This window comes from Patiria miniata, unplaced genomic scaffold, assembly GCF_015706575.1.
Source record: "Patiria miniata isolate m_02_andy unplaced genomic scaffold, ASM1570657v1 HiC_scaffold_8, whole genome shotgun sequence".
Taxonomy (NCBI): Eukaryota; Metazoa; Echinodermata; class Asteroidea; order Valvatida; family Asterinidae; genus Patiria; species Patiria miniata.
The window spans coordinates 4648997-4672964 of NW_024037075.1; the positions used below are offsets into that span (position 1 = coordinate 4648997).

At 41.2% G+C, this 23968-nt stretch overlaps 1 protein-coding gene across 4 annotated transcripts in view; it reads left to right on the forward strand.

The window, feature by feature from the left end:
* The first annotated feature begins 1976 nt into the window (after positions 1 to 1976).
* Positions 1977 to 23968, forward strand: part of LOC119719172 (RNA-binding motif, single-stranded-interacting protein 1-like) — a 56300-nt gene continuing 34308 nt past the window's right edge. For 3 of the 4 annotated variants that reach the window (XM_038188517.1, XM_038188520.1, XM_038188518.1), the window contains exons 1-2: positions 1977 to 2845; positions 9175 to 9386. In XM_038188517.1, the coding sequence (XP_038044445.1) occupies positions 2768 to 2845; positions 9175 to 9386 (290 nt within the window). In that variant the 5' untranslated portion in view covers positions 1977 to 2767. The remainder of the gene's footprint in view (positions 2846 to 9174; positions 9387 to 23968) is intronic. The other variant, XM_038188519.1, reaches the window with a different exon arrangement.

Sequence of the window (23968 nt, forward strand, 5' to 3'; positions counted from 1 at the left end):
TTGAACGATTCTCAACATTCCTCTCTTGTCTCAACACAACATCCTTGGCAGATCTGTTGCAATTACCTGTTAACAGTGGTGGTTGAGAACATGTCAAATTGCATTCCAACGGAATGCCTAAATCTGGTGATATTTGCCGCCTCCCTCAGCAGACTTGAGATCAATCACTCCAAGGAGGTCACCTGGAAAGAGATAATTACATCCGTGTTTCAGAGTTCCAATGGGGGGTCCAAAGTGATGTATTTAACACCTTAAAATCAAAGCTGGACTATTACCAAAGAAATTGCAAGTTGGAGAACTTTTCATCAAGTCCAGTGCAAAATGTTACACTCATTCGGTAAAGGAGAGGGGGCATTTTGAACTTGTGACCAATCAGTGGCTCCCTTAGAACAGTCATTGGTTTGTCAGATATAAATGGAGCAATGTAATTGGTCAGGCAAATCAGTGGGTTGGTTAAGGTGAGTCAACTTTCATCCCAATCAGTTTCTGACTTACAAACTTCTGAATTTGTCAGAATGTTGTTTTCTCTGATCAACTAAAATAAGCGTTGAAATCACCTACTTGAAAACCCACCAACCAATAAAATCATGCAGAGATTTCCCCCCCCCCCGAAATTTTGACCAATCACAGACCAGACTAGATTCAGTCACCCAATGATATAACTCCTTTCACTATCCCTAGCCCACATGTCAACCAATGGCAAGCCCTGAAATCAGTCACTGAACTTACCGGTACCTGGACCAATCAGATGACGCAATCTATAGTGTGAGGTTGAGGCGTCGCAAAACACTCAGCTCTTTCCCAAATGGCGGACGTGATGGCATTCTTGGGCTGCCCCAGGGTCAAGAATGCCAAGAAAGAAAGTGAAGGGAGTGTCCCAGTATTTTATGACCCAGAAAGATCAATTTAAAAATACCAAGGAAGGTTTGAAGCTCATTTAAAGGTTTCAATTCAAACTTGAGAATGATAAAGGGTGGTTTGTCAGAACTGTCGTTGTCTAGAGAATGAACAATCTTGAACAGTTCTAGGTTTGGCTGTGATGGTACTGTTTTGAGACACTGAGTTATCCAATCTTGCCAAAAATGTTTTGAGAATTGTTTTTGCTCCAATTTCATGGTCAGTTATTTCAGTTGACCATTTTTTCTGAGTTATTTAGGGTCATCCATGTATTGGAATCTTGTGGTCTCCCATGGCTCTAAGTACTAAAGACGAACAGTTCATAAAAAAATTAACATTTATAAATTTAAACCATAATACCAACAGTGTGTGAAAAAAAATATATTAAATTGGAGGAATCAGGATTGTTAGGGTTTAAGGAAGAATTGATAGTAAAGATGGTTTGGATGCTGGAGTTGTAGTTTGGAGGTTCCTTTTTCACGTCCCATCACAGTGAAGATGTAGTTCGTACAGTGAAACTGTGCAGAAGGATGTAATTTTAAAACCCCCAAATAAAAGTCAAGTTTTGATTTAAATGATTGGCTCATGATTATCTTGGTTTGGAACGAGAATCCAGAAATGAATGTGAGATCCTGTTCTGTTGCCACTCTTGGCCGATAGTTATTTCCTTATCCTATATCTGTTTTATTTCCTTGTTCCTTCTGTTCCAACCCAGAGCTCTCTCTCCTCCCCCCCCCCCTCCTTCACAGTTTTGCCTCTGAAGTGTCCCCGTGCCTGGCCCGCACAAGCGGAAGTGTTCCTTCAGTCCCGCCTCAAAGAAAAGCGCCTCGGCAGTTGTTAATCAAAACACAATTTGATTCCGATAATATCCCGGCGCATGTCATTATTACATTGTATACTACTAGCACACCACCGACCCAAACCAACATCATTACATTATGCAGTGAGTGCGTTAGCCAACCACTGTGCCAATTAGTCAAGCCTGTGTGTATCAGTGTGTGCATCAGAGCTGTCACGTATTCCAATACACTCAGGATCCTCATATTGAACAGCTGGGTAGCCCGTGCATACCACACACTGACTAAACCTGTCATTAGTGTCACTGCAGCCCATGCAGAGTGCTTACACTCTTGCTGTACAGCATAGCTGGCATACCAAACAGTCTTGTGTTTATTGTGTGAGCCCTGTACACATACACACAGAGCAGGGACCATTGAAGCGTCACCCAGTTTGCACCCCTTATGGGCACACATAGCTCAGGGGCGTTTACCAACAAAACCCATTGGCCCTGCGTGGCACCGGAGACCCAGTAGCCCATCCCACTTTGTGGCATCTACTCTCTACAACTACAACAAGCTCCCACAGCTACTGACAGGCATTCAGGGTGACGGCTTAAACTTTCTCCCCTTGTGCCCAGCTCTCTATTCAGAGTATTGTGTGCATGTCCAGTGGTTTGGCTTTTTCTAATACTTGAGCCTGGTGCCGGGACAACGCAAGAGGCGCTGCGTTGATTGAATTCAACGGGGATTGAATAGAGATTGTGGAATGCTGTGATCGCGGTGGACAACAATCGCCAGTAATGTGTGGCCACTTCGACCACTGAATAATACTTTCAGATCTGCGGCCAGGTGAACAGATTTGATTTGTCAACTCGTAGCTCTGAACTGCAAGCAGCATCGTTGGGAACTATACGAATCCTACACCGCTGAACTCTCCATCAGCGGATGCAGCCAGGTGTTCTCTGATTGACTTTGCAAAGTCGACCGTCCCACACGTGTGGAGCTATATCTGTCTTCAGTCTGAGGAGTTCAACCAAGTGTTGTTTTAAGTCAACGCTTTGTGGAGTCGCTAAAAACAAAATTTGTGGATCATGAAGACCAGCGGACAACCTGCTTACGTCCTCTCGGGATATAACAACCCGCACCAACAAGCCTACCTGGTGTATCATGTATGATTCCTCTTTATATTCACTCTTGTCTCTTTACTTAAAAACACTTCTTTTGACAGTTGTATTTGTTAATTGAATTGTTTAGTTGTTCTTTTTAGACCCCAGAAAGTGCTCCACAATAGAAATTTGGTCAGGTTTTTTTTTGGGATAAATAAAAACAGGCTTAAAATTGGAACTGCTTTTGAAAATCACAGAGAGGAAGGCATTTTCTCTGAAATTTTCCTCTTTCTTATTTTCAAAGGAAAATATACAAAAACTAATCTACAAGTACAAGTGTAAAATTATGTAAACCTGCATAGCAAGGTTCATGCACTCACAAAACTTGTAAAGATAATTGCAAAAAATGGGGGACTTTTTGTCAAAGTGTTTAAAATATAGTATGATTTGAACTTTTTTGACATGTTGTCTGAGTACATGCTTTCTTTGCAAAACCGTCAATTTTTTATTGAAAAAGTCGAGGTTTAAGTTTCTCTAAAAAGTATTATTTGGTGGAGCATTGAATAGAGCAAGTCAGTACAGCTGTTAACTCTGTCAATTAATTGTAACAGTGTATGGTAATAATACACATAATTTACACATCTTGTGCAGATGTTTCTTTATGGACAGCCCATATGGACAGTTAATATCAATATCATTGCATACCTGACCCAACACCCAAACTCCGTCTATCTATTCCTACAGTAGTAGTTGACCGTACTCTATCTATCCAGTTGGAGGCCGTCAATACGTTGGATTGAATTCGTCGATAACTGCGGTACAACGTTCGGTTTATTATGCGAGGCTTGTGATTAGGGTTAAAAAAAAGTCAATATTCTTGGGTGTCTTCCCCATCTGGCTAGGCTGCATGTAGGTCATTCCCATTGAGTCATTGTTGGTGATTTTCAGGCACTTTGTAAATTAAAGGCTACGGCCTACAATTACACATGCACCTATGGAAGCCATTTCTCAGAGACATGTATGTTACAGCTAGCCACAGCCAGATAACTGTAGCTCAGCCTGAGTTTTAAGGGAATCACTTTCCATGCTGTAAGGAGTGTGCAGTAAGTTTGTATGAGAAGCCATCTTGGGAAACGAGGATTTTCTTCAATTTTGGCATTGAGGATCGGTGAGCATTGTTTTCTTTGGATGAAAATGATTCTTTATTGTTTGTATATTTCTGGTAATGTAACCAAGGATTCCTAAAAGCGCCCCAGGCACTGTATCTCGCAAGTCTGATGAAACCTGTAGAGAGGAGACAATGAGAAGAAATTACAGTTTTGAAGGTGGGAGGAAAACCCCAGATGAATATTCTGGGGGAAACCCACGGAATCAGGTAGGGACTGAAAACCCAATCCACATGTGGCCAGGGCAGGAATCGAACCCGGGTCACAGCGGTGGAAGGCAAGGAAAGTACCGCTGCGACAACCCACTATTGATCCTTCACTTTACTTATATATTCTACCCTCAAACTTTTCTTACCTTAGCCCCTTTTTGAGCCACCATATTGATGCATGAATTTGATCTCCCAAACTAACTAAGGCTTTGCCCTGACAAGAAAAAAAAATTAACTTTCTCGTTCAGGGTATAATAAATTACGTCCCTGGATGAGGGCCTGCGAACCATGAAATTAAACTTTAGGGATCCCTCGATTTATGACTTGAAAATCAAGGTGTTTTTTAAGTTGACGGCTTCGAGTGTTGCAACTTAAGAGTCAGAACCAAGGGCTACTACAATTAACTTAAATTTTTTTTAGTTGACTTCACATTAAAAAATTTCTTTGATGCATCATCAGCTGACTGATAGTGATACCGGTAGATTAACTCGCCCTTAACGATGCAACGACTTAAAGACAAGGCCAGGTCAGCTCGTTTTCATTTTAGTTCCAACTCGTAAATTAATCCGACGAAAATTGTAAATTGACACCCTCAAGATCATCTACCTGCAAACTGGCTAATTGCATAAGTGCGGCAGATGGGCTGCCAGGGGGAAAAAAATAATTATTGACGTGAGTTTTTAGAGCCTGTGTTGAAAGCTGTAGTCATGAAGAGCTGTAGTGTAGCCTTTGAAAAGAAAAGGATAATCCTATTGCTAGAGGTGATGTGTGATCTTCTGAATTTATGAAGAATTTGCGTCCAAAAAGCTACATGTATAGCTCTCTCTTGGCTGCCCTAAGTCTATTTCATAGGCTAAAAAAGAGGGACGAACCTGTGTTAACAGGAATGGAGTGCCCTTCTCTCTTTCTATTGCTTGCAATTGGGCCAGACTCATATGCTGCTGTGGGGGAATCACCACACCTCCTCCACAGCGAGTCTGTTACCTTCCCAGCATTGAATAATGCTGGTACCCATTTAACACTTGGGTTGAGAGGAGTAATTGAGGTAAAGCACCTTACTCAAGGGCACAATACGCATGGCCACGGCGGGGCTCGAACCCACAACCTCACGATCATGAATCCTGTGCTCCACCGCTAGACCACACGTGCCCACAATTTCAATGGCTGTTGTATAGTTAAACACAGTTGACGAATACAACATAGCGAAAAACGTATGTTATATGTTCTATAAGTTACCTGCAAATTTAGATATCCCTGCGGGGAGATAGTTGCAGTACGAAGCAGAAGCATAAGTCTTACTCAAAAGTAATCCTGTTGAATAAAAGTACTGTTGGAGAGGAGAAATATTTCAGTTTTGGAATTTGGGAGAAACTTTGGGAGGACTAACATTAATTGGGACGTAAAAAAAACAGAGCTCAATTTTTTTTTGATCTAGCAAGAATCGAACTTGATTTTTAAACAATTATCTTCATGTAGTATTGTAGTTTTGTACGAAATGGTTTTGATGAATCCTTCGTCACAGTTTGTCCAGCAATATAGTCTCAAAAAATGACCAACTTGAGGATAAAAGTTCTGGGGGTTTTGTATAATTTTACTCTCCTGTTGAAAAAATCTTCATTATTCAAAAATCTAAAACAGTTTTACAGAAATGCTTCTGTTCAGGCCACCCATGTGCATGGGCCACTAGGTTTTTGCAGTGTGAGGAATGTTCATGGGGTGTCGTAAATTTACAGCTAATGTGTCTGTATAAATACTGGTTGCCAGACCCCCCAGACCCACAAGATAAAACAAAAATCATCTCTGCTAATTACACATTCCCAGTGCTCACTTTTACAAGTGTTTTATCTCTTAGATGGTGCTTTTAAAATATTGACCTAGACTACAGAAACCTTGCATGGATCATGGATTAAATACCTCCAGTCCATAATGGGCTTTTTATTTCTGATAATATTGACCCTGTTATCCTGGGGTATAGTTTTTGCTGTACCCCTTCCCTAGTATCAACAGCTTATGTAGCTCTTAAGATAGGAATGTAAACAAGGGCCCAAATGAAGTATGGGGTCTGCCATAAAACACCATTATGGTGCTTGAATATAAATAAATCAAAACCTAGGGGGTCCCTTCCCCATAAATTTATGTCCAAATCTTTGGGTTCGACCCATTTGAATATTTTTTGATCCCCTGTGGTCCAACTTTGTACTTTGTGCCCATTCCAATTTTACCTGAGACATCTGAAGTCATCTGGAGCAACACAGGCATGCACCTTTTCCACTTTAAAGTATAGCCATGGTATAGTGATGTTATGCATGTTTAGCCGAAACCAGTGGAAAATTTACACTTTACTGCTACCACAGTATATTTTACTGTACACTATGTACAGTAAGAAAGAGATTCTACTCTTGTCAGCACAAGCCACGAAATAAGGCGGAGTTTAATGGGTAAAAGCATAGGTAAAAGCTTGTTTGAAGGAGCGAAAAATGTAAATTTACGACCGGGCCCCACAGATACCTGTTTTTGATAATAAAGACCCACAAGCCCAGATATGCCTGATCGTAAAATTTGACTAGTAAAGGTGACAGTGCAGTAAAGATCACACAATCTCCCATGGGGGCCTGGGACTTCAACCAGATAGGATAGGAATGTGAGTGAACTCTGAACTTAAAGGGGCTGTGAAGTCTCATTTTGGGAGGAAGTGGTCTGTGGGTCTGTGTTGGGCTTTTTGGGGGTGAGAACCTTTCTGTTTGGTGGACTTCGAGGAACAGAAAATTTGTGTTGTTCTTTTGTCATGTGGTTGAGAAATTCTGAGGAATTTCTTGTTGAGAAATGAGTCAGAAAGCTATGCATCAAAAAAGAAAGAAAGAAAAACAACCAAAAACTCTACTTCAGTTTTGAATTGAAAGAATTGGGTCAAAAAGTTTTGGTTTCTAGCTAGATTTGTATTTGCTTGGTTGAACTGTATTCTGTTACAAGTAGGGTTAGATGGCCTGACGTTTCAACTGAAACAGAATCTTTTCCCGAAGACTTTTACTGGATTTCATATTTTAGGCCACTACAGTTAGTGAACTTCTATATTTTTTGGTTGAAAGCTCTGAACTGAACGTGTCTTTGCTACCTGCATTCACAGTCCTGCTGAACTCCTGGAATGCAGAAAGTGGGAGGAGAGCAGAAAGTGGTTGGAGATTTCGTATTGGCCCCTCCCCCCTTCTTCTCGTCATTTTGAGTATGATGTGTCATTTTTGAAAGTGAAACCTGTTTCTCAAGGTGGTTTTCCGGAAACAGAAATCAACAAACCAGCAAATTATGAAGCTGGCCGATTCACACAGCTTCATCAAAAGTGGACCATGTTGCTTACTGATTATCTGAACATCACACCAGAGAAGCATCTTGTTGGAACATGGATTCTGTAGGGTGGATCTGACAGTCTGTGGTGAATAACGATGCCCACTCTCAACTGTCTTCTGATAATTATAAGTACTGTTATCAGGGATTCCATTTAGGTAGCTCCAATTTGTTATACTTTTTTTCAGTAGAAGGAAGGAGCAGTAAGGACCCCTACCAGCATAGTCACAACTAACAATTACGCTTAATTAGCTTCTTGGCCTGTCAGGGGCAAATTACTGCATATTTTCCTTGGGGAGGAGCAGTTAAGTTTGCCGGGTGGTCTTGTCTAGTGAGTGGTTATGTAAGCTTGGGCAGATATGCAGGTAGATTGGATACATGTATGCTGGTGTGCGAATTGATGGCACGAACAAGGGACTGTTTGACTGGTCGGAATTTTTGAAGAAAGAAAAAATGGCCTTAGTAAATTATAATTATATTGTTCATTTGTGAGTTGAGGATGAGGTAATTGGAAATTTTCAAAGCAGTTCAATTAATGTCTGGGTCATCTCACTCATCTGTATTTACAACTTGAGACTGTACTTTGTGACATACGTGTATGTGCAGACAAAATATGGAATGTACTGATAGTATGATATGTTCAGATAAAACATGGAAGTTTCTTATTGTATGGCATGTACACACTGTACCTTGTAGACCTTAATATTCATATTATTTACGTTCTCAAGTTATCTCAACACAGTAAGATGGAGTGATATTTGTTTCTTAAATTGTGTATGAATGCTTCGCCATTTGGTTTTTTTTATATGCCACTTGTGAGCGTGGAAAACCAGAATTGGAATCGGCCAGTTGACCCCAGCACGCTTTGTGGTTATGTGTTAAGTCCTCTGCACTAGTAAGCAGGAGATCTCGGTTCGAGTCCCACCCGTACAAGCTTCTGAATTTTGTTCTTAATCTCTAGGATAGCAATGAGTTTACAGAGCTTACAAAATCCAACTGTGAAAACTTCAGAAACTTATAAATGATTTCTTCATTTTTTTTCTCCTTATATCCCATTCTTACCACAGACCTACCCAGCAACATCCCACCACTCCCTGTCCTTGCAGAGCACTTAAAGGGAATATACATCATTTGCTTTTGCTGTAATTTTCAGAAATGGATGGAATTGGGGGGTTGGAAATATAAAGCAAATATAGTTACACTGACTTTTTGGAGGTTTTGGGTTCGAAAATGCTATAAAAACCAAGAAAAACGATCATTTTCCTGTAGTCTGGTTCCCTGACTCCATATAAGAAGAAACAGAGCAGTTTACATCATTGGGGAATTGTAAGGTCAGGGAACCAGTCTAGCTGGCTCGTACCCGTTCATAGGTTTGTAATCGATTGCAAACAAGTGCAATGGTCAATTGGGGCCAGTATTTGAAAAAAAGCCAGTTGTTTCCAACGCTGATCGGCCGATCAGCGTTGGAAATTGATACAAAAATACCACTTTTCTTGAAAATGTCAGTACACCAGGTGCCATAATTTTACAGGATGCTTTAGACTGTCATTCACTAACATCCTATTAAGGTATTTCGCAAAAACTTGGTATGTTTGCAAATGTTGTATATTCCCTTTAAACAAAGCTTGTGAAACTTATAACTAATTCTCTCGCTTTTCTCTCGTTTTCTTTACCTCAGACGTACCCACCAGTCAGAACAATGCCTCCACCCAGCCCAGCCAGTAACACGGGCTCGGCGGGTAGCTCAGGCTCTTCCAGTCAGCAACATTCCCCCCACTCCCAGTCCTCACAGAGTAGTTACGGCAACGACAAGCTGAGTAAGACCAATCTGTACATACGAGGCCTTCCCACGCACACAACAGACGATCACCTAGTCTCCCTCTGTCAGCAGTAAGTCTTACAATTATTATTTTCTCTTCCTTCCAGCCCTCCCTGGGTCAGTGTTGTATTCAAGTCCAGCACAAGTCCACACAAGACCTCACAGGTCCTCATAAGTCCTTACAAGTGCTCACACGACCTCACTCAAAATGACCTCACAAGTCCTCACAAGTCCACGCAAGTCCTCACACGTCCAACATGAGTCCTCACAAGTCTCCAAAAGTCCATCACGAGTCCTCACAAGTCCTCAAAAGTCTTCACAAGTTCACATAAGACCTCACAAGTCTACACAAGACCTCACAAGTCCGTCACAAGTCCTCACAAGTCCTCGCAATTACTTACAAGTCTCTTACAAGTCCCTCACAAGTCCCTCACAAGTCCTCACAAGTCCTCACAAGTCCTCGCAAGTCAACTCCCACAAGTCCTTTCCAACAAGTCCTCACAAGTCCATCACGAGTCATAGAGTCCAACATCAAGTCACAAATTTTCAAATCAACTGTGACAAAGGCATGCCCTGCTGTTGTTCATACCCTGTTACTTTTTACTGGACTTGTGGTTGACTTGTTACTGGACTTGATTTACTTGTGACTGGACTGGTCAGTTAAAAAATATTTGTTGAGGTCCCACTTGAAGTTTTAAATTATTGACAGAATGGTACTTGTTTCCCCAGTGTGGAAACACAATTTATTCCTGAGTGCATCTTAGGAAAATTATGTGGAGGGAAATAATAAATTGTTGGTGTAGTGTCTGTTTCTCTGTTAATAGATTATAGTGAGCTGGTTTGGGATATCATTATTTTGACTTGATAATGTCCCAGTACTGATCCTAGCTCAAATTAACGCCATTTACCAAATGTCTTTGTAGCACAAGACCCCCATCTGCTAGATCTAAAAACTACAGTGGGCTCAAGTTGTAATCATGCGGTTGTAATGATTATTGATTATTGATCAGTACTTGCCTTTCAAATGTTGGCATCAGGCTTACTTGATTGCCCCATTCAGAACAACTCCAGTGACCATGAGTCAGAAAATTCCATAAAAGAACTGGCCACAAAAAGGGGTGGATAGTTTTACATTTATCCCAGATACTTTCACAGTCCCAGTCCCCCAGTGGAAACACACATGAAAAAAAGTTCACCCAAAGATCAACGTACTTATTGAAAAAAAGTACAATTCTCTTTCTGCGTGGCTTGGGAAAAAAAAAAGTTGTAAGCAATACTTCCTATTTCATTGTCGCTGAGCGCAACACCATACCTAATTGATCAATTAAAGGCGTGCGAAGCATTTCGGGCCCACGGTAATATTTCATTATATGATTTGGCAAAATTTCTGAGGAGGATTATTATTTAAGCCTTTTAGGAGTGTCTTTCTTACTTACTCAATCCTCAAAGGGACGATCCCGTTAAGGGGCTTTTCTGCCTCGGTTACTCAGCCTTTGAAGTTGATTTATAAAACCATCGCCGGGAATTTTTCCAGCCGGTTTGTTGTGAATCTGAGTTCTTTGGTCTACAAACAGACCACACAGAAACCTTTTAAAGAAAAAATTCCTAGTTTTACGACCTGTTTGTCACCTCAATGGATCTAAAATAAAATATGTACCGTCAATGGCATACCTTTCCTGGTTGAAGACAGTCACAGTTCGAAATTCACAGTTCCAATGAATGAATTTGTACAACAATTATGTTAAGTTTGACATTTTTGAAAACCTTCAGTCCATATCCAGTGCTCTCTCCCCTCCCACCCCCCTAAAAAAAAATACAATTAAAGAACATCTGTCCTGTAAAATTCCTGGAATGCTACCAGATGCAAATATTCACTCCTGAGCGCAATTTTCTCTTTCATGCATATGTCAAACTTTATAAAATAATCGCAAATTGTATTCAGGGAAACCATCATTCTTTACCACAAAATTCAATTCAACTCAAATTTCCTGATGGAAACTCTAAATGAAAAAGTTGAATCCGGGCGGTCCTCATACAAAAACCTCAAATGCCAGGAGATACAGATTGATAAATATCATAACCATTTGTTTTGGACAAATGTGGACAGTGACCACATCCAATGCATCATAACCAAACTATGCCCTATGTCACATCAAAATAGCCGCTCATGTGAACTTTCCTCAACTTTGAATAATAGTGATTTTAAAACCAAATTTTGCTTAGAATCGTTCCAAACTGACCCCACATAACCTTTTAATCTTGTTGCTCTGAATTGTTAGCCATTTAAAACTGTGATAAGAACAACCCCAGCCAACTGATCTCTGATACGTTTCAAGCCCTTCAAATTGCCCAAAAAAAAATTGCTCTTTCAAATCTTCTCTCGAGATCAAAACCTCAGGTGGCCTTTGCAACGCCGTCTGACCTGATCGCTCGACTGATTCCTAATCGGGTTCAGAAATCAACCAATTAAGAGCGGTTTTAGGTGTAGAAAATCCAGCACTCGATTGCAGATCATCATCAGTTTTTTTCCGGGCCGAGAACTGACCTTTCATTCGAGTAAAAAAAAAAGGGGGGGAAAAAGAAAGGTATCGTAAGATTTCGATGCATTGGCAAACTTTTGACAGCGTGGTTACACAGAGTCGAAAGTGATCAGAACTGATAAGACTGACTGCAAATGCAATCAGATGTAAGCGGCACAACTTTTTAAGCAAACAAAAAAGAAGGTGAGTAAAGCAAGCTAGTAAAACACGAACAGATCTAAAGTAAACGTGAGAACTGAAAAGACTGACTGAAGTAGGAAAACTGAGAAAGTTTATGCAACCGCAGCGATAAAAGTTGGTGAAGTTTGCAAGCATGTAAACCAAGTAAATCTTAGGAATGGAAGGATAACTATTCAGTGTGTATCTCTCAACCACCACATTAGCAACAAGCAGTTAGTTCTGTAAGGTTGCTCAGCTTTCTCCTGTCTCAATTGCACGTGAGCATTAAGAAAACTCAACAATATAACGCATTCATTCCACACGTCAAAAAGAACAGTTGTCATTATTGGAGACTATTAGTTTATCACAATATCCAGATAAACATCACAAAACTCAAGTCCAAACTGCTGTCCTCCAACAAGTCCAAAACGCCGAGCCAAATCCCATCACAAGTCAATCCTGAAATATCTCAAACCATCAACAATTCCCCTTCGTATGAACCCCTCTCTCCCAAAATCCCACAACTCCGTAGCCGCCAGTAAGTGTAAAATATCTCCAGCCTTCATCTCATCGGCCACCTGCTACCCCTCAAGACACCATCTTCAAGAAAAAAACGAAAATGAAAGGAAGATAACAATCTCATGAATAAGTGATGCCCAACTGTCTCGAGCAGAAAATGCAGCCAAGACCGATGCCGCATCGAAACGACCTGGCTATTGCTGGCTGTAAACACACATTCCTGAATGATAACGTTTTGTATGCAAAAAGGAACCAGACTATTTTTTTTCCAGCCTCGCTTTGGTTGCGTTGATTTAAAGGGGAAAGAATCAAGATGGCCGCATTATGAAAATGGTCTTTCCTGATGTAGCCTGAGACAGTTGTTCATGTATCTGTGACCCCGGTCTAGTTTTCCCTCTCCGAGCTTGAATCAAGACTAATGATCTACGTTCGGATGAAATTTTACACTTGGGAGCTGATGGGAAATTGCCTGTATTGTGCCACGGAGTACTACATGTATCGTAAAACCTGCAATCAGATTGCCGGCATGGGATCTCATGATGGCAAATAATATTGTGTTGAAAAATTGTTAAGTTTTTTTTTTCTGGGAAATGATGCTTATTTTTTCTCTTTGAGACTTCGTTCATCACCTGAACATACATGTAGGGCGCTGCAAAGCCCTGGAAAGCAGGTCACCGGCCATAGTGTCATGTAATGTATGATTGCTCTGGACTCAGGCATGCAACTTTTCCTCGGATCAGCTGATTTCCTCTTTTTTCACTTCCCATGTGTGCCATTGAAAATAGAAAAACAGTGTACAAAGTCTTGGAAAGATTTGAATTTCCTCTTTTTTTGTGACTTCCCAGTTGCATGCCTGTGGACTGGTCCCCAGCAGAATTTTGCTCAGAATTAAATGGCAAGACTTTAAAAAAAAAAAAAAAAAATTCAGGGTTTCTTGAGAGAATACTTGAAGCACTAAGAATAATTAGGTCACCTCAGTGTAATAAGACTAGATTAAATGTGAAGAATGTTATTGTCAGAATTTAGATAAATATTTTGATGAGGTGTGTTAGTGGTTTTTTCATGGGAAAAAGGTAGATTGTCTGGTTTTGTTTGAGAAGTTGTTGGGGGACATTTGACGACCCGAACATGTAATGAAGTTGCTATGATAGGCAAATGACAACGAAGCTGTTTTTACTTGGGCACAGGTGCAGAGTTTCGGATCCTGAAAACAAAGAAAACCTCTCTTGATAACATCCATAGGTGGAAAGGTCCCACTCGTAAATTAAAATGAATGCAGCCCGCACACGTATGCAACACCTTGCCCTGTTGAATATGTAGCAGAATATTAAACACTCACACTGCAATTGTATGCACGGCAAGGTCGTACTTTTAACGCTAATTGTACTGGGCCCCCCAAAATTTAAAGAACATGTCAATGGATGTCAATGAGATCCTCCTTAAGATGTATGACAATTATGGTAGAGTATCTGATGGACACAAAGCATCTCTGTCAGGATTCGAACCTCTATACTGATAAAAAAAATAAGGATTTGCTCTCAGGCAGCACTCATCTGATATTCAACCCATAGCTGAGATCATTCTTAAAATATATGCCAATTACATTACAGTAAAGGTCATGCTCATGGACATTAAAACCTCCGTCAGGATTCGAACCTCGGTTGAAAACACTTTAGATAAGACTGTCTGACACCATGGCCATTTTGGTGTAACGTGCCACACTTTTGCCGCCAATTTATGCCCAACATTTGGCGCTTGTCAAAACTCGACCAGACTCCAAACTAATCACCCCAGAGACCCGTGTCCCAACTCATCTCATTATCTCCGGCTATGGAAATATGAACATCTATCAGTCGAGGAGAAAAGGATACTTAAAAAAAAAAAAGCGCTAACTGCCACGCATCATTAAGCTGTGGCGAGAAGACGAGGAAATGAGGCCAACCTATAAATAAGCTGTGTCAAGCTAATTTTCCTTGTGGGGATAATATCATCAAATCTCTTCTCTGGAATAGACTGTGTTTGAGAAACTAAAAATCGTTTGAAAATCTGGTTGTTTAATTCTTAATTTCTGTGATTTAGGTTGTTGATGACTTGAGAGACATAACTTCCTTCTAGGTCCATCAATATGCACAGAAAAAGGCATGGCCATATCTATTGACTTAGAAAATCTTCTTGTGCCAGTGCCTTGGAAGCAGAAACATACCAAGAAAAATTAACAAATGTGCTATAGCCTGCCAACAAAAACAACAAAAATAATGTTGAGGAAAAGTAATGAGCAACACACCATAAATGTAATGAATGCATCATTAAATTTCAACCAGTGGTAAAAAAAAGAAAAGAAAAAAAAAGGAAAACACAACCACATTTTACAGTTGTCATACGATAGAATAATTTGCCTTATGTCGCTCAGCCGACAGTATCTTTAATTACTTTTGCCACGGTCGGCTTGTTAACACCATTCCATATTCACACACATGGGATCTTAATATATCCCCTAAAATACCCATGGTCTTCTCAAAACTCAGCAATTGACAAACCCCGCTACACGGCAGATAGATCAGCGCCGATGCGTGACCTGGCCACTTCCTGTGACCGGGGTGCTCAACGCGCGCAAAGCGTGTTGAAGACGTCGTTGTCTGGTATTATAAGGAGGTGCATCTTAAAGCGGCAATCTTGCCATATCTTGGTCTTTCTCAGGGCTGATGCGTGACCTGGCCACTTCCTGTGACCGGGGATCACATCGTACAGCACGGAGCGTGTTGAACGTGTTGAAGATGTTGTTGTCTGGTATCATAAGGAGATGCACCTTAAAAAGGCAATCTTGCCATTTCTTGGTCTCCTCAAAACGCAGCAATTGACAAACTGGCTACACCGTGGATAGATCAGCGCCAATGCGTGACCTGGCCACTCCTGTGACCAGGGAGCTCATCGCGCACGGTGCGTGTTGAAGACGTCGTTGTCTGGTATTATAAGGAGATGCATCTTAAAGAGGCAATCTTGCCATATCTTGGTGGTCTCAAAACGCAGCAATTGACAAACCTGCTACACGGCAGATAGATCAGCGCCGATGCCTGACACGGCCACTTCCTGTTGAAGATGCTGTTGCATGTATGATGACAACACGCATCTTAAAGAGGCAGTCGTGTTATCTTTCTAATGGTGTTGCTTCACTATCTATCGGGTCCATGCGTGAACTGTTGGGGGTGCTCTTTCCACCTAGCGCATGACTGCTAAATGTTGGAGTAATGGTACATTAAAGATTTTTGGGGGAGGGGGGGGGAGTGTCTGCAACACTTCTGATAATCCATCCAAATTAATGCTACATCAAAGTAGCGTATTGCCCCGCAACATCCTCGATTACATCAAAAATATTACTGCACATGCCACACACAATCGTGGATCTGGATTGGAAGGGGGTTGCGACAAAATATTTTCTCTCGTTCCTCAAAATGAAGTATGAAAATTTCACTTCCCATTGCTGTTGAGAAACTGAATTTCAACACGTCTTTAACGATCTCATTTTGTGGCGTCATCAAGCTCTGCGAGAACTCCCAGTCAGCTGTCCCTTGTCTCCAATACACTCATAATTACATACTCAGTCAGCCCTCCGGTAATGAACATCATTTCCAGACAAAAAAAAAAGAAGAAATTCAAGTTAAAACCTTCAGCACGCCAACTGAATAGAAAAAAATAATAATGGAAATTCCCCATAACAAATGTAATGTATACTGAGTGTCCCGTGATGATATTGCCTCGTGCTGCTTTCTGAATGACCTCCATCAATAATGTAAATGATTTATTAAGAGAATTCTTGTCTGGCTTGCTGGCTCATCTTGCCTCCCCCTCCCTCCTCCCCCACCCCCACCCCCCCCTACTCCCCCACCCCCATGAAGGGCCGGGATAAGACAGGCTAAGTCGTGATGCTACAGGGTGTCGCGATTTCTCGTTAAACAAAATATCCTCTCAGAGAGTTGTAATTGTAAGCTGGGCTTTGTCGAATGCCCAGGGTAGACCTGCGGCAGGCAGGGTGAGAGATGTTATTGAGAGAAAACAAGATGAGAGCTGTTGAATATGTGTGCACGGCGGCGACACGCCGCGTTGGCCAGACAAGTAAATGTACACAGTGCATGCTGTCGATATCCTCCTAGTGCACACATGTATCCGTGCAGGGAGATTTTATGAGAATGGTATTATAATTTGCCGTAGACTTGATAATACCACCATAAATTAATAGGCAACATTAACAGGGCCTTATTTTGTCCATGTGATTGATTTTCCCCTGTAAAACTATTGTTCTGGTATGTAAAGTTGTCATGTTTAGAACTCCTTTTTTCCCCTGTCACTTCATGAAGTCTTTGTAGTAGAATTCTGAACATCCTACTGACAATTGGTGTACACAAAATATTGGAGGTTTCAATCATTAAACATTTCGAGTAGTGATGCAGTTAATACAGAAAATCCAGAGTATTAATGTTTGTTTCATCAGCATAGCCTATTGTTAAAATAGCTGCATCTCAGAGGAATTCATAGCAAAATTCAGATCTCCAACATTTGAAACAAACATTGACTTTTTTCTTTTTTAAATCTGAATCTCCAAGCACCCAAAACTCTTTTATTTACCATGGATCTGGGATGTATTCATCACTTTTATCACTTCTCCTCTCAACCCACCCCCCCCCCCCCCAACCCAATGCATTATGCGCAGCCAAACTGAGATCACCGGTAAACGAACCGAGGCTTAAGTATTACCGCTTTCAGCGAGAGGTCCTAGACAGGCGAACACCCCCCCCCCCCCACCCTCCGGGGGGACAGCCGGGCGACTCGTCATTCAATTGATGATGTGCAGTTAGTCTGTCTTTTATGCTTACAACCTCAACACGTCACAGCATTCGATGAAACCGCGTGCAATTTGTTTATCCTTTTTGGCAAGTTCACATCTAATGGTCATATACAAGGGGTCAGTTTTTTTCCCAGGGGTGTGGTCATTTTCTACCCTGTCAGCATCAGGGGCTGGCGCGTCAGAGTACAAAGGCCCGAGCGCCAACAGATGGGTAAACCATCAGATGCAGGGCTGGCGATACTGGCCATACGTGGACAGAACATCAATTAGTTTTTAATGGAGGACCTTAAAGACAGCGCCTGAACTCTCATTTCCTTACACATGTTTATGTTTTCTTTTCCTGTTTACACTTGTTATTAATACTTCATCTGTCTGTTTGTCTTGTAGTGTTTTGTTTGTTTGTAGAAATAAGAGATTGTGTGTTTTGGTTTTTTTTTTAGAAATAAGAGATGGGTTCTGCTTAACGTTAGTGCCAACCCCATCTTCGAACAGTGTACCTGCCCACGTGTGACCGATCATCAGGATTATAAATACATTTTTCATATTTAATGACCTGTGTTCGATTATTTCAAACTGGAGTGATGTACTGGTTCTTCCCTAGACACCCATCTCTCCCTGCTTCCCTGCGACCATAATCAGTATGCCACCTCCCTCTCGGCTCAGAAGAGCAACTTATTGATCGCTCGCTCCGGCCCGTTAAGTCGCTTCGCTTCAACCGATAAAAAAAACGACACTCCAGCCAAAACACACACACCACACCGCCTCAGGGAATTTCCTTTTAAACTATACGATGAGAATATAAAGACTAGGAGTGTGGATTTCGCATCATAGGGATAGATTGTCAGACTTCCGAATCTAAACATGGCCATTTTTTTGTGTGGCTCATGCTTATATTTCCTCATATTGCTTTTTCTGGTTGTTTTTTTCCCCCTATCAGTTCGTTTTGTTTCGATGACTCAATGTATTGTGTGACATCTCGGTAAGATCATAGGCTCTGCGCGGGAACTAGAGGGCGCTCTGCTGCTTAAGCTTGAGTGCTTATTGATGGCTGACAGTCACATCACATAGAAGATGAGTCAGGCCAGGGGCTGGGTCTGCTAAGAACGAAGCAGTATTTGCTTAGCAAAAAAAAAGCAGGTCACCAGCCAAAATGTGATGTGTATTGCTTTCGACTGGTTCCCAGCTGAAATTCGCTTACAGCATGCTAAGCAGTGTTATGAAATTGGGCCTACCGTAGCTTCTCTACAGGGTATCTTGCATTTGAAATTCAAACCAGCTTTTATCAAGTATGTTTTCCCCCTATCATTTACAAGAAGTCCGAACTCCTTAGAATGCATGGATAATTTATCCTAGAAGATTCCGGGATTGTTCCAGGGGCTTGGAAATAGTCAAGCTTATTTTCTGGCGGCAGTTTTTGTTCCCAATTTGCTGGAACCTTCCTTGGGGGATTTGCGCTGATGCGTATATTAAACAGAGGAGACGCATAAATTGGTGCTTTAAGCCACTGTGTTTTCATAGGATTAACAATGTACATTCAGTGGGGCATTCTGCAGTTTTGCCTTCGGGTCCATGTTGTGTCTAAAGAAACTGGGAATTTTTTATTTGTCTCCAATAAGTTATGGACGTCCTGTACTGATTTTTTGGCAAAGTTTTGGGCCGTTGTTTAATGTCTAGTGTTGTTTTATGTATATCATGTCTTGGAGACTGTAATTTCATTAATCTAGAACAGTCACTTGTCAAGTTTGTGGAAAAGAATGGGACAACATTTGCATCTCTCAAATATTGTCTCACACTTAGTGTGTCAACAACAACAAAAAGCACAACAGCAACAAAACAAAACAACCCCTCCACCAAAAAAAACCCTTCCATGTTCAACCACATAGCAGTCAATTAATTAATGCGTTTTCCTCCATTCTTATCAGATATTTGTCAACATATTTAACAAAAATAAATTGGGAGGGGGATGGGGTGGAGGAAGTTAGGCTTTAAAGTTGAACATTTGAGCCCTCCAAGAATTGGGAAACAAGTTGCCCATGACAAATTATCTGTCAATCCACTCTGTTATTGTATTATTATTGACACTAAAAATCTTTGGACAACCTGTCCGATTTAAGTGAATTTGTTTTTATTGGCCATAAATCTAGCCATCAGTTGTTCCTCTCTCTTCTACTTTGAAATCCCGGAGAGAAGTGAAAGCATTAACAGATTTTTTCAGGGTTACCCGGACAGGAAAGTCTGCCAAAGTAATGGGGGCTTGGGAGGGGATTTTACACCACAGCTCTGAAAAGAGGAAATTTTACGCTCAGTTCACCACAGAGGCCACCGTTTGTCCTGTCCATTCCAATATTTAATGGGTTATCGCATGGGATTTCCTCATGGAAGTCATTTAGGGAAACGTTCCGTTTGTTCAGAAGTGGTTTCATATTAAAGACTTTTCTTTAGCGAAGGAGTGGGGTTTTTTTTTGGGGGGGGGTGAAGGGAGAAGGGGGGGGGTGGGCCTTCCTTATACTCTCCATCAAACAGTATACAAATAAAACACGGTTTGAGGGTTTATAGTCGATATTAGCTCCCTGAGGTATTGGCAGCAAGGGAACTAGTCTGTCAACTTCCAATACCGAGGGGAGCTAATATCGAATATCCACCTGAACTTAACCATGTTTTATTTGTTTGACTATACCTCATGCATATTTACAAACATTTCATGAAGTTACGCATAAATTTTCTCAGCAAAATGTTGTTGTGCCCCATCTTTTCATGTAGCTGCTGTATGCTGCTAGGGCGATGTTCGCCGGTGTGCACTACCCCTGTGTGCTAGTTCCACGATTGCTTTGAAAAATGCATGCGTAGTAAAGCAATAGTCTACTACACAGGTGTACATGTATTTAACCTGTGCATGAAACCTCCCGTGCGCGCTTGGTAAACAGAAAAACTAGTGGCTGACACGTGATGGTGAATGGACCAGTGAGAACTCGGCTCTCGATCATGAATATGTATGGGGTACAGTAATATGCATTGAGATCATAACTTTTGGTCAGGTGACCGTGGTAGCTCAGTCAAACAGGGTCTCATGCACTGCAAGAAATGTATACAAACCAAAGGTGGGCGGAGCTTTTATGCCTAAATCTGGAACGGTTCATGTCGGATTGTGGGTTTTGCATTGCTGATGACAATGGCTTGATCAACCAAAACTTTTAAACTTGCTTATTAGTTTCAGTTAGTTGCATCCCTGGAATGTGTTTCAACAGCTTCCTGGAATTGGCGCAAAAGTTTAGATAAACAGGAAAAGCTTTGATGGGCTCAGCCAATTATCTGTGACCAGGCCCCTAGCCGGTTTTAAACGTACTTGTTTAAATCTGTCCAAGCACATATTTATTCCTATTCGTAAATACCTTTTTGGTCAAAAAGTCAAAATAAGTCAAAAATTGACAACATTCCAAAGATTTTGTTCAAAGGTTTTTCTTTATGTTTTGTGAAACACCCCTATGCATGGCCATTTCTATGGTATGAGCCTCTCAGGCGCAGGGCTAAAAGTTGTAGCAGTGGTGATTTTACAAACCAAGCCTCCATCTAAAACCTTGACTTCAGAATATTTTTATTTAGGTTGTTCTCTTATTTCATCGGCCCCATCTGTACTACAAATTTACAGGACACCATTTCTATACACGCAAAGGGGGAAATATTACAGAACCGCCCTGTTGTTATTTCCTGGCAAATACCAACTTTTCAGAGTTCAAAACTAAATTTATTGTTCGCTGGACCCTTGGGCGATTCCTTGTTCCAACAATTTCAGCCATTGAAAGCACCATTCAGTTTTAGAATACGCAGGAAATCCATTATTGGGCCTCCACCGTACAAATACACTCATTGTTTGGAGGTAGGTTTAAGTGTTATACAACGACCGTCAACTCTGGAATTTTTGTCCCCTTTTTTTTTCATAGAGGTTTTTTGTGTGCAATTTTTCTTTTTATTGGATGACAAATGTTAGATGCAGTTTCCTGGTTTCAGTTTTGATCATGCATTTGTGTGCTTTTTTGCAAGGATAGAATCGTGACTAAAAAAAAAAGGTTTCTAGAGGGTTTTTGTGTGATCAGGTTTTGCTTTGAGTTGGGCCCAATTTCCTGGCACCGCTAAGCACACAACTTTTTGCTAGCAGAGCCTCCGTCTATATCATGGAGACCGTAAGCAGTAAGCACAGCAAAAGCATGCTTAACCCCGGAGGAAAACATGGCTTAAATCAGTGATGTAACAATAGAAATCTGCATGGGCATGCAACCGTTAGCACATCCATGCCATGAAATAGTGCTTAAGGTTAGCACGATTTTCTGCTATAGTTAGTACAACTTTTCTGCTAATGTGAGCGCCATGAAATTGGGCCCTGGTTTATGGTATCTGTATTTGGACTAGGACTACGAGGCTCATGAAAATTATATTTTAAGTTTTTTGTCACTCAGTGCCAGTCTGTTAGGCCTACATGCTGATAATGATGGACAAAAAAATGTTGGCAATGTTAAGTGGGCAGATGTATGCACGCTTCGACTGTTTCTTGAAAAATTCTGTCTTAAAAATGGAAACTAGCCTTATTTAGACATAACAGTATTATTTATATTTTCTTCAGGTGTGACAGAATGCAGAGAGAATTTTAACATACTTCTGATGGAATGTGCACATGATAAAAAAAACAGTTATTATCATCATCAGAGCAAGGGAAAAATTCTGCCATGGTTTCGCAGCAAGGTTTACCAATCCGACCCCCTTACCGTGGTTTTAGAAGGGTTAACAGAACGAGTTGCCCCGCACCCGAAGGGCACTACTGTATTGTTCCCCGGGCTCTAGCCAAATATTTAACCTCTCCACCATTGTGCAATATTTTTTTTATGCTAGGGGAACTAGTGGTTGTTCAAGTCAAGGATAACTGCCAACACTTCTGTCGAGGCAAAAGAAAGGAAGAAAAGGAAAATTTACAGGGGGATTTGGGGTCAAACGGAACCAAACAAAATGCGCGATTGTTTGCATTGAGAGTGGTCAATCTGCTCCGATGTGCTTCGGCTTTGCATTTCGGTTGAGGGGCAGGAGAAGGGGGGGGGGGGAAACTAGGAAGCCGTTTTGGAATGCCAGGTCCTTTTTCAATCTGGGTGTTTATTTTTAGTCTATACAGAAGAGGGGATTAAGTGGGATTTGCTTGTTTGGTGGGGGGGGGAGGCCTGGGACACCCAGGGTGAAAGTTCCAAAGAGGAGGGGCCAAAGAGGGATTAGAATTTCTGTGGTTTGGGTAGGCTGGTCAAGATGATGCAATAAGTTTCTGTGCAGTTTTAATGTTTACAAAGAGATCTTCTTTAAGAAGAATGTCCTGGTGGAAGTTCATACTTTTTTAAGCTCTTGGAGGAGCTTCTACATGTCACTTGGTGGTCGGGACCATTTTGACAGATTTCATGCAAGACGGCCAGAGCTTATTGTGCACTCGCACTTAGAACAACCATTCAGTGCCTTCTGAATGGTGTGCTGAATAAGTCTAAAGTTGTGGATTCAGTATGCTCATGAGTTACGCTGTTGATATGTCATTGAGTTTGCAGGATCAATTGCTGTGCTTGATTGTGTTTTATAGCGCGTTAAGAGATCGAGCCGTAAAGCCCCGCCCCATTAAGCCCCGCCCCGTTAAGCCCCGCCCAATTAAGCCCCGCCCCATGGTGTTCTGACCAATCACAGTCTTGAATCACATCCGACATTTGCAGACAAAATGTAAATTAACTAAATTTGGGGGCAGTATTTGAAAAAAGTCGGTTCTTTCCCAATGATGGTTGGCTGACCATCATTGGAAATTGATTAAAAAATTCCACATTACTTGAAAATGACAGCACACCAGGTGCCATGATTTCACAGGATGTTTGAGACTGTTATTCACTTACGGTCAAGTAAGGTATTTCATAATAATTTGGTAGTTTTGTTTTTACACGTTTGCAAATGTTGTATATATAATTACCTTTAATTCTGGATATTGTGGTTTCAAAGCATTCGTTGTGTTCCTGATTATCTGTAAAGGTTCTGAGAAAATGGCGTCCATTATACTAAATGACATGAGCAAATATATGGGCACTACAAATTGCTTAATTATGATTCAAAACATTCCATTACAATGTTGTTATTTTCGGCCGTAATTACCCAGTGCGCTTGACAACATTGTCACCACGGTGCCACGCACACAATCTCGGCCACATATACCCCACAGCATTCAACAAAGATCTCGTTGTGTATCCTCAACGAATGGCAATTACAACACAAAGGCACAAGTTCTGAATGACCTCAATTCATTGCTCCCCTCCAATTATCTCTCCCAGCTTTTTCCTCAAGGAAGCTTTTGGTCTTCGTAAAGCTCACGTTTCTCATTGCGGAACTCTTAGTGTTTTGATTTTTTGCCTTCGTGACGTGCCTCATTAAGCTAATACCCGGGATACGAAAAGGGTCGTTGACTCTATTTGAAGGTTGTAGGATTAAGAAAATGGAGGGGAAAAAAAACTCGATCCTATGTGGATTGTGAAAGAGGTTGTTACAAAATTGGCGGCCGTCAAATCTGTGTGGTAAACCATAGAGGAACAATTCA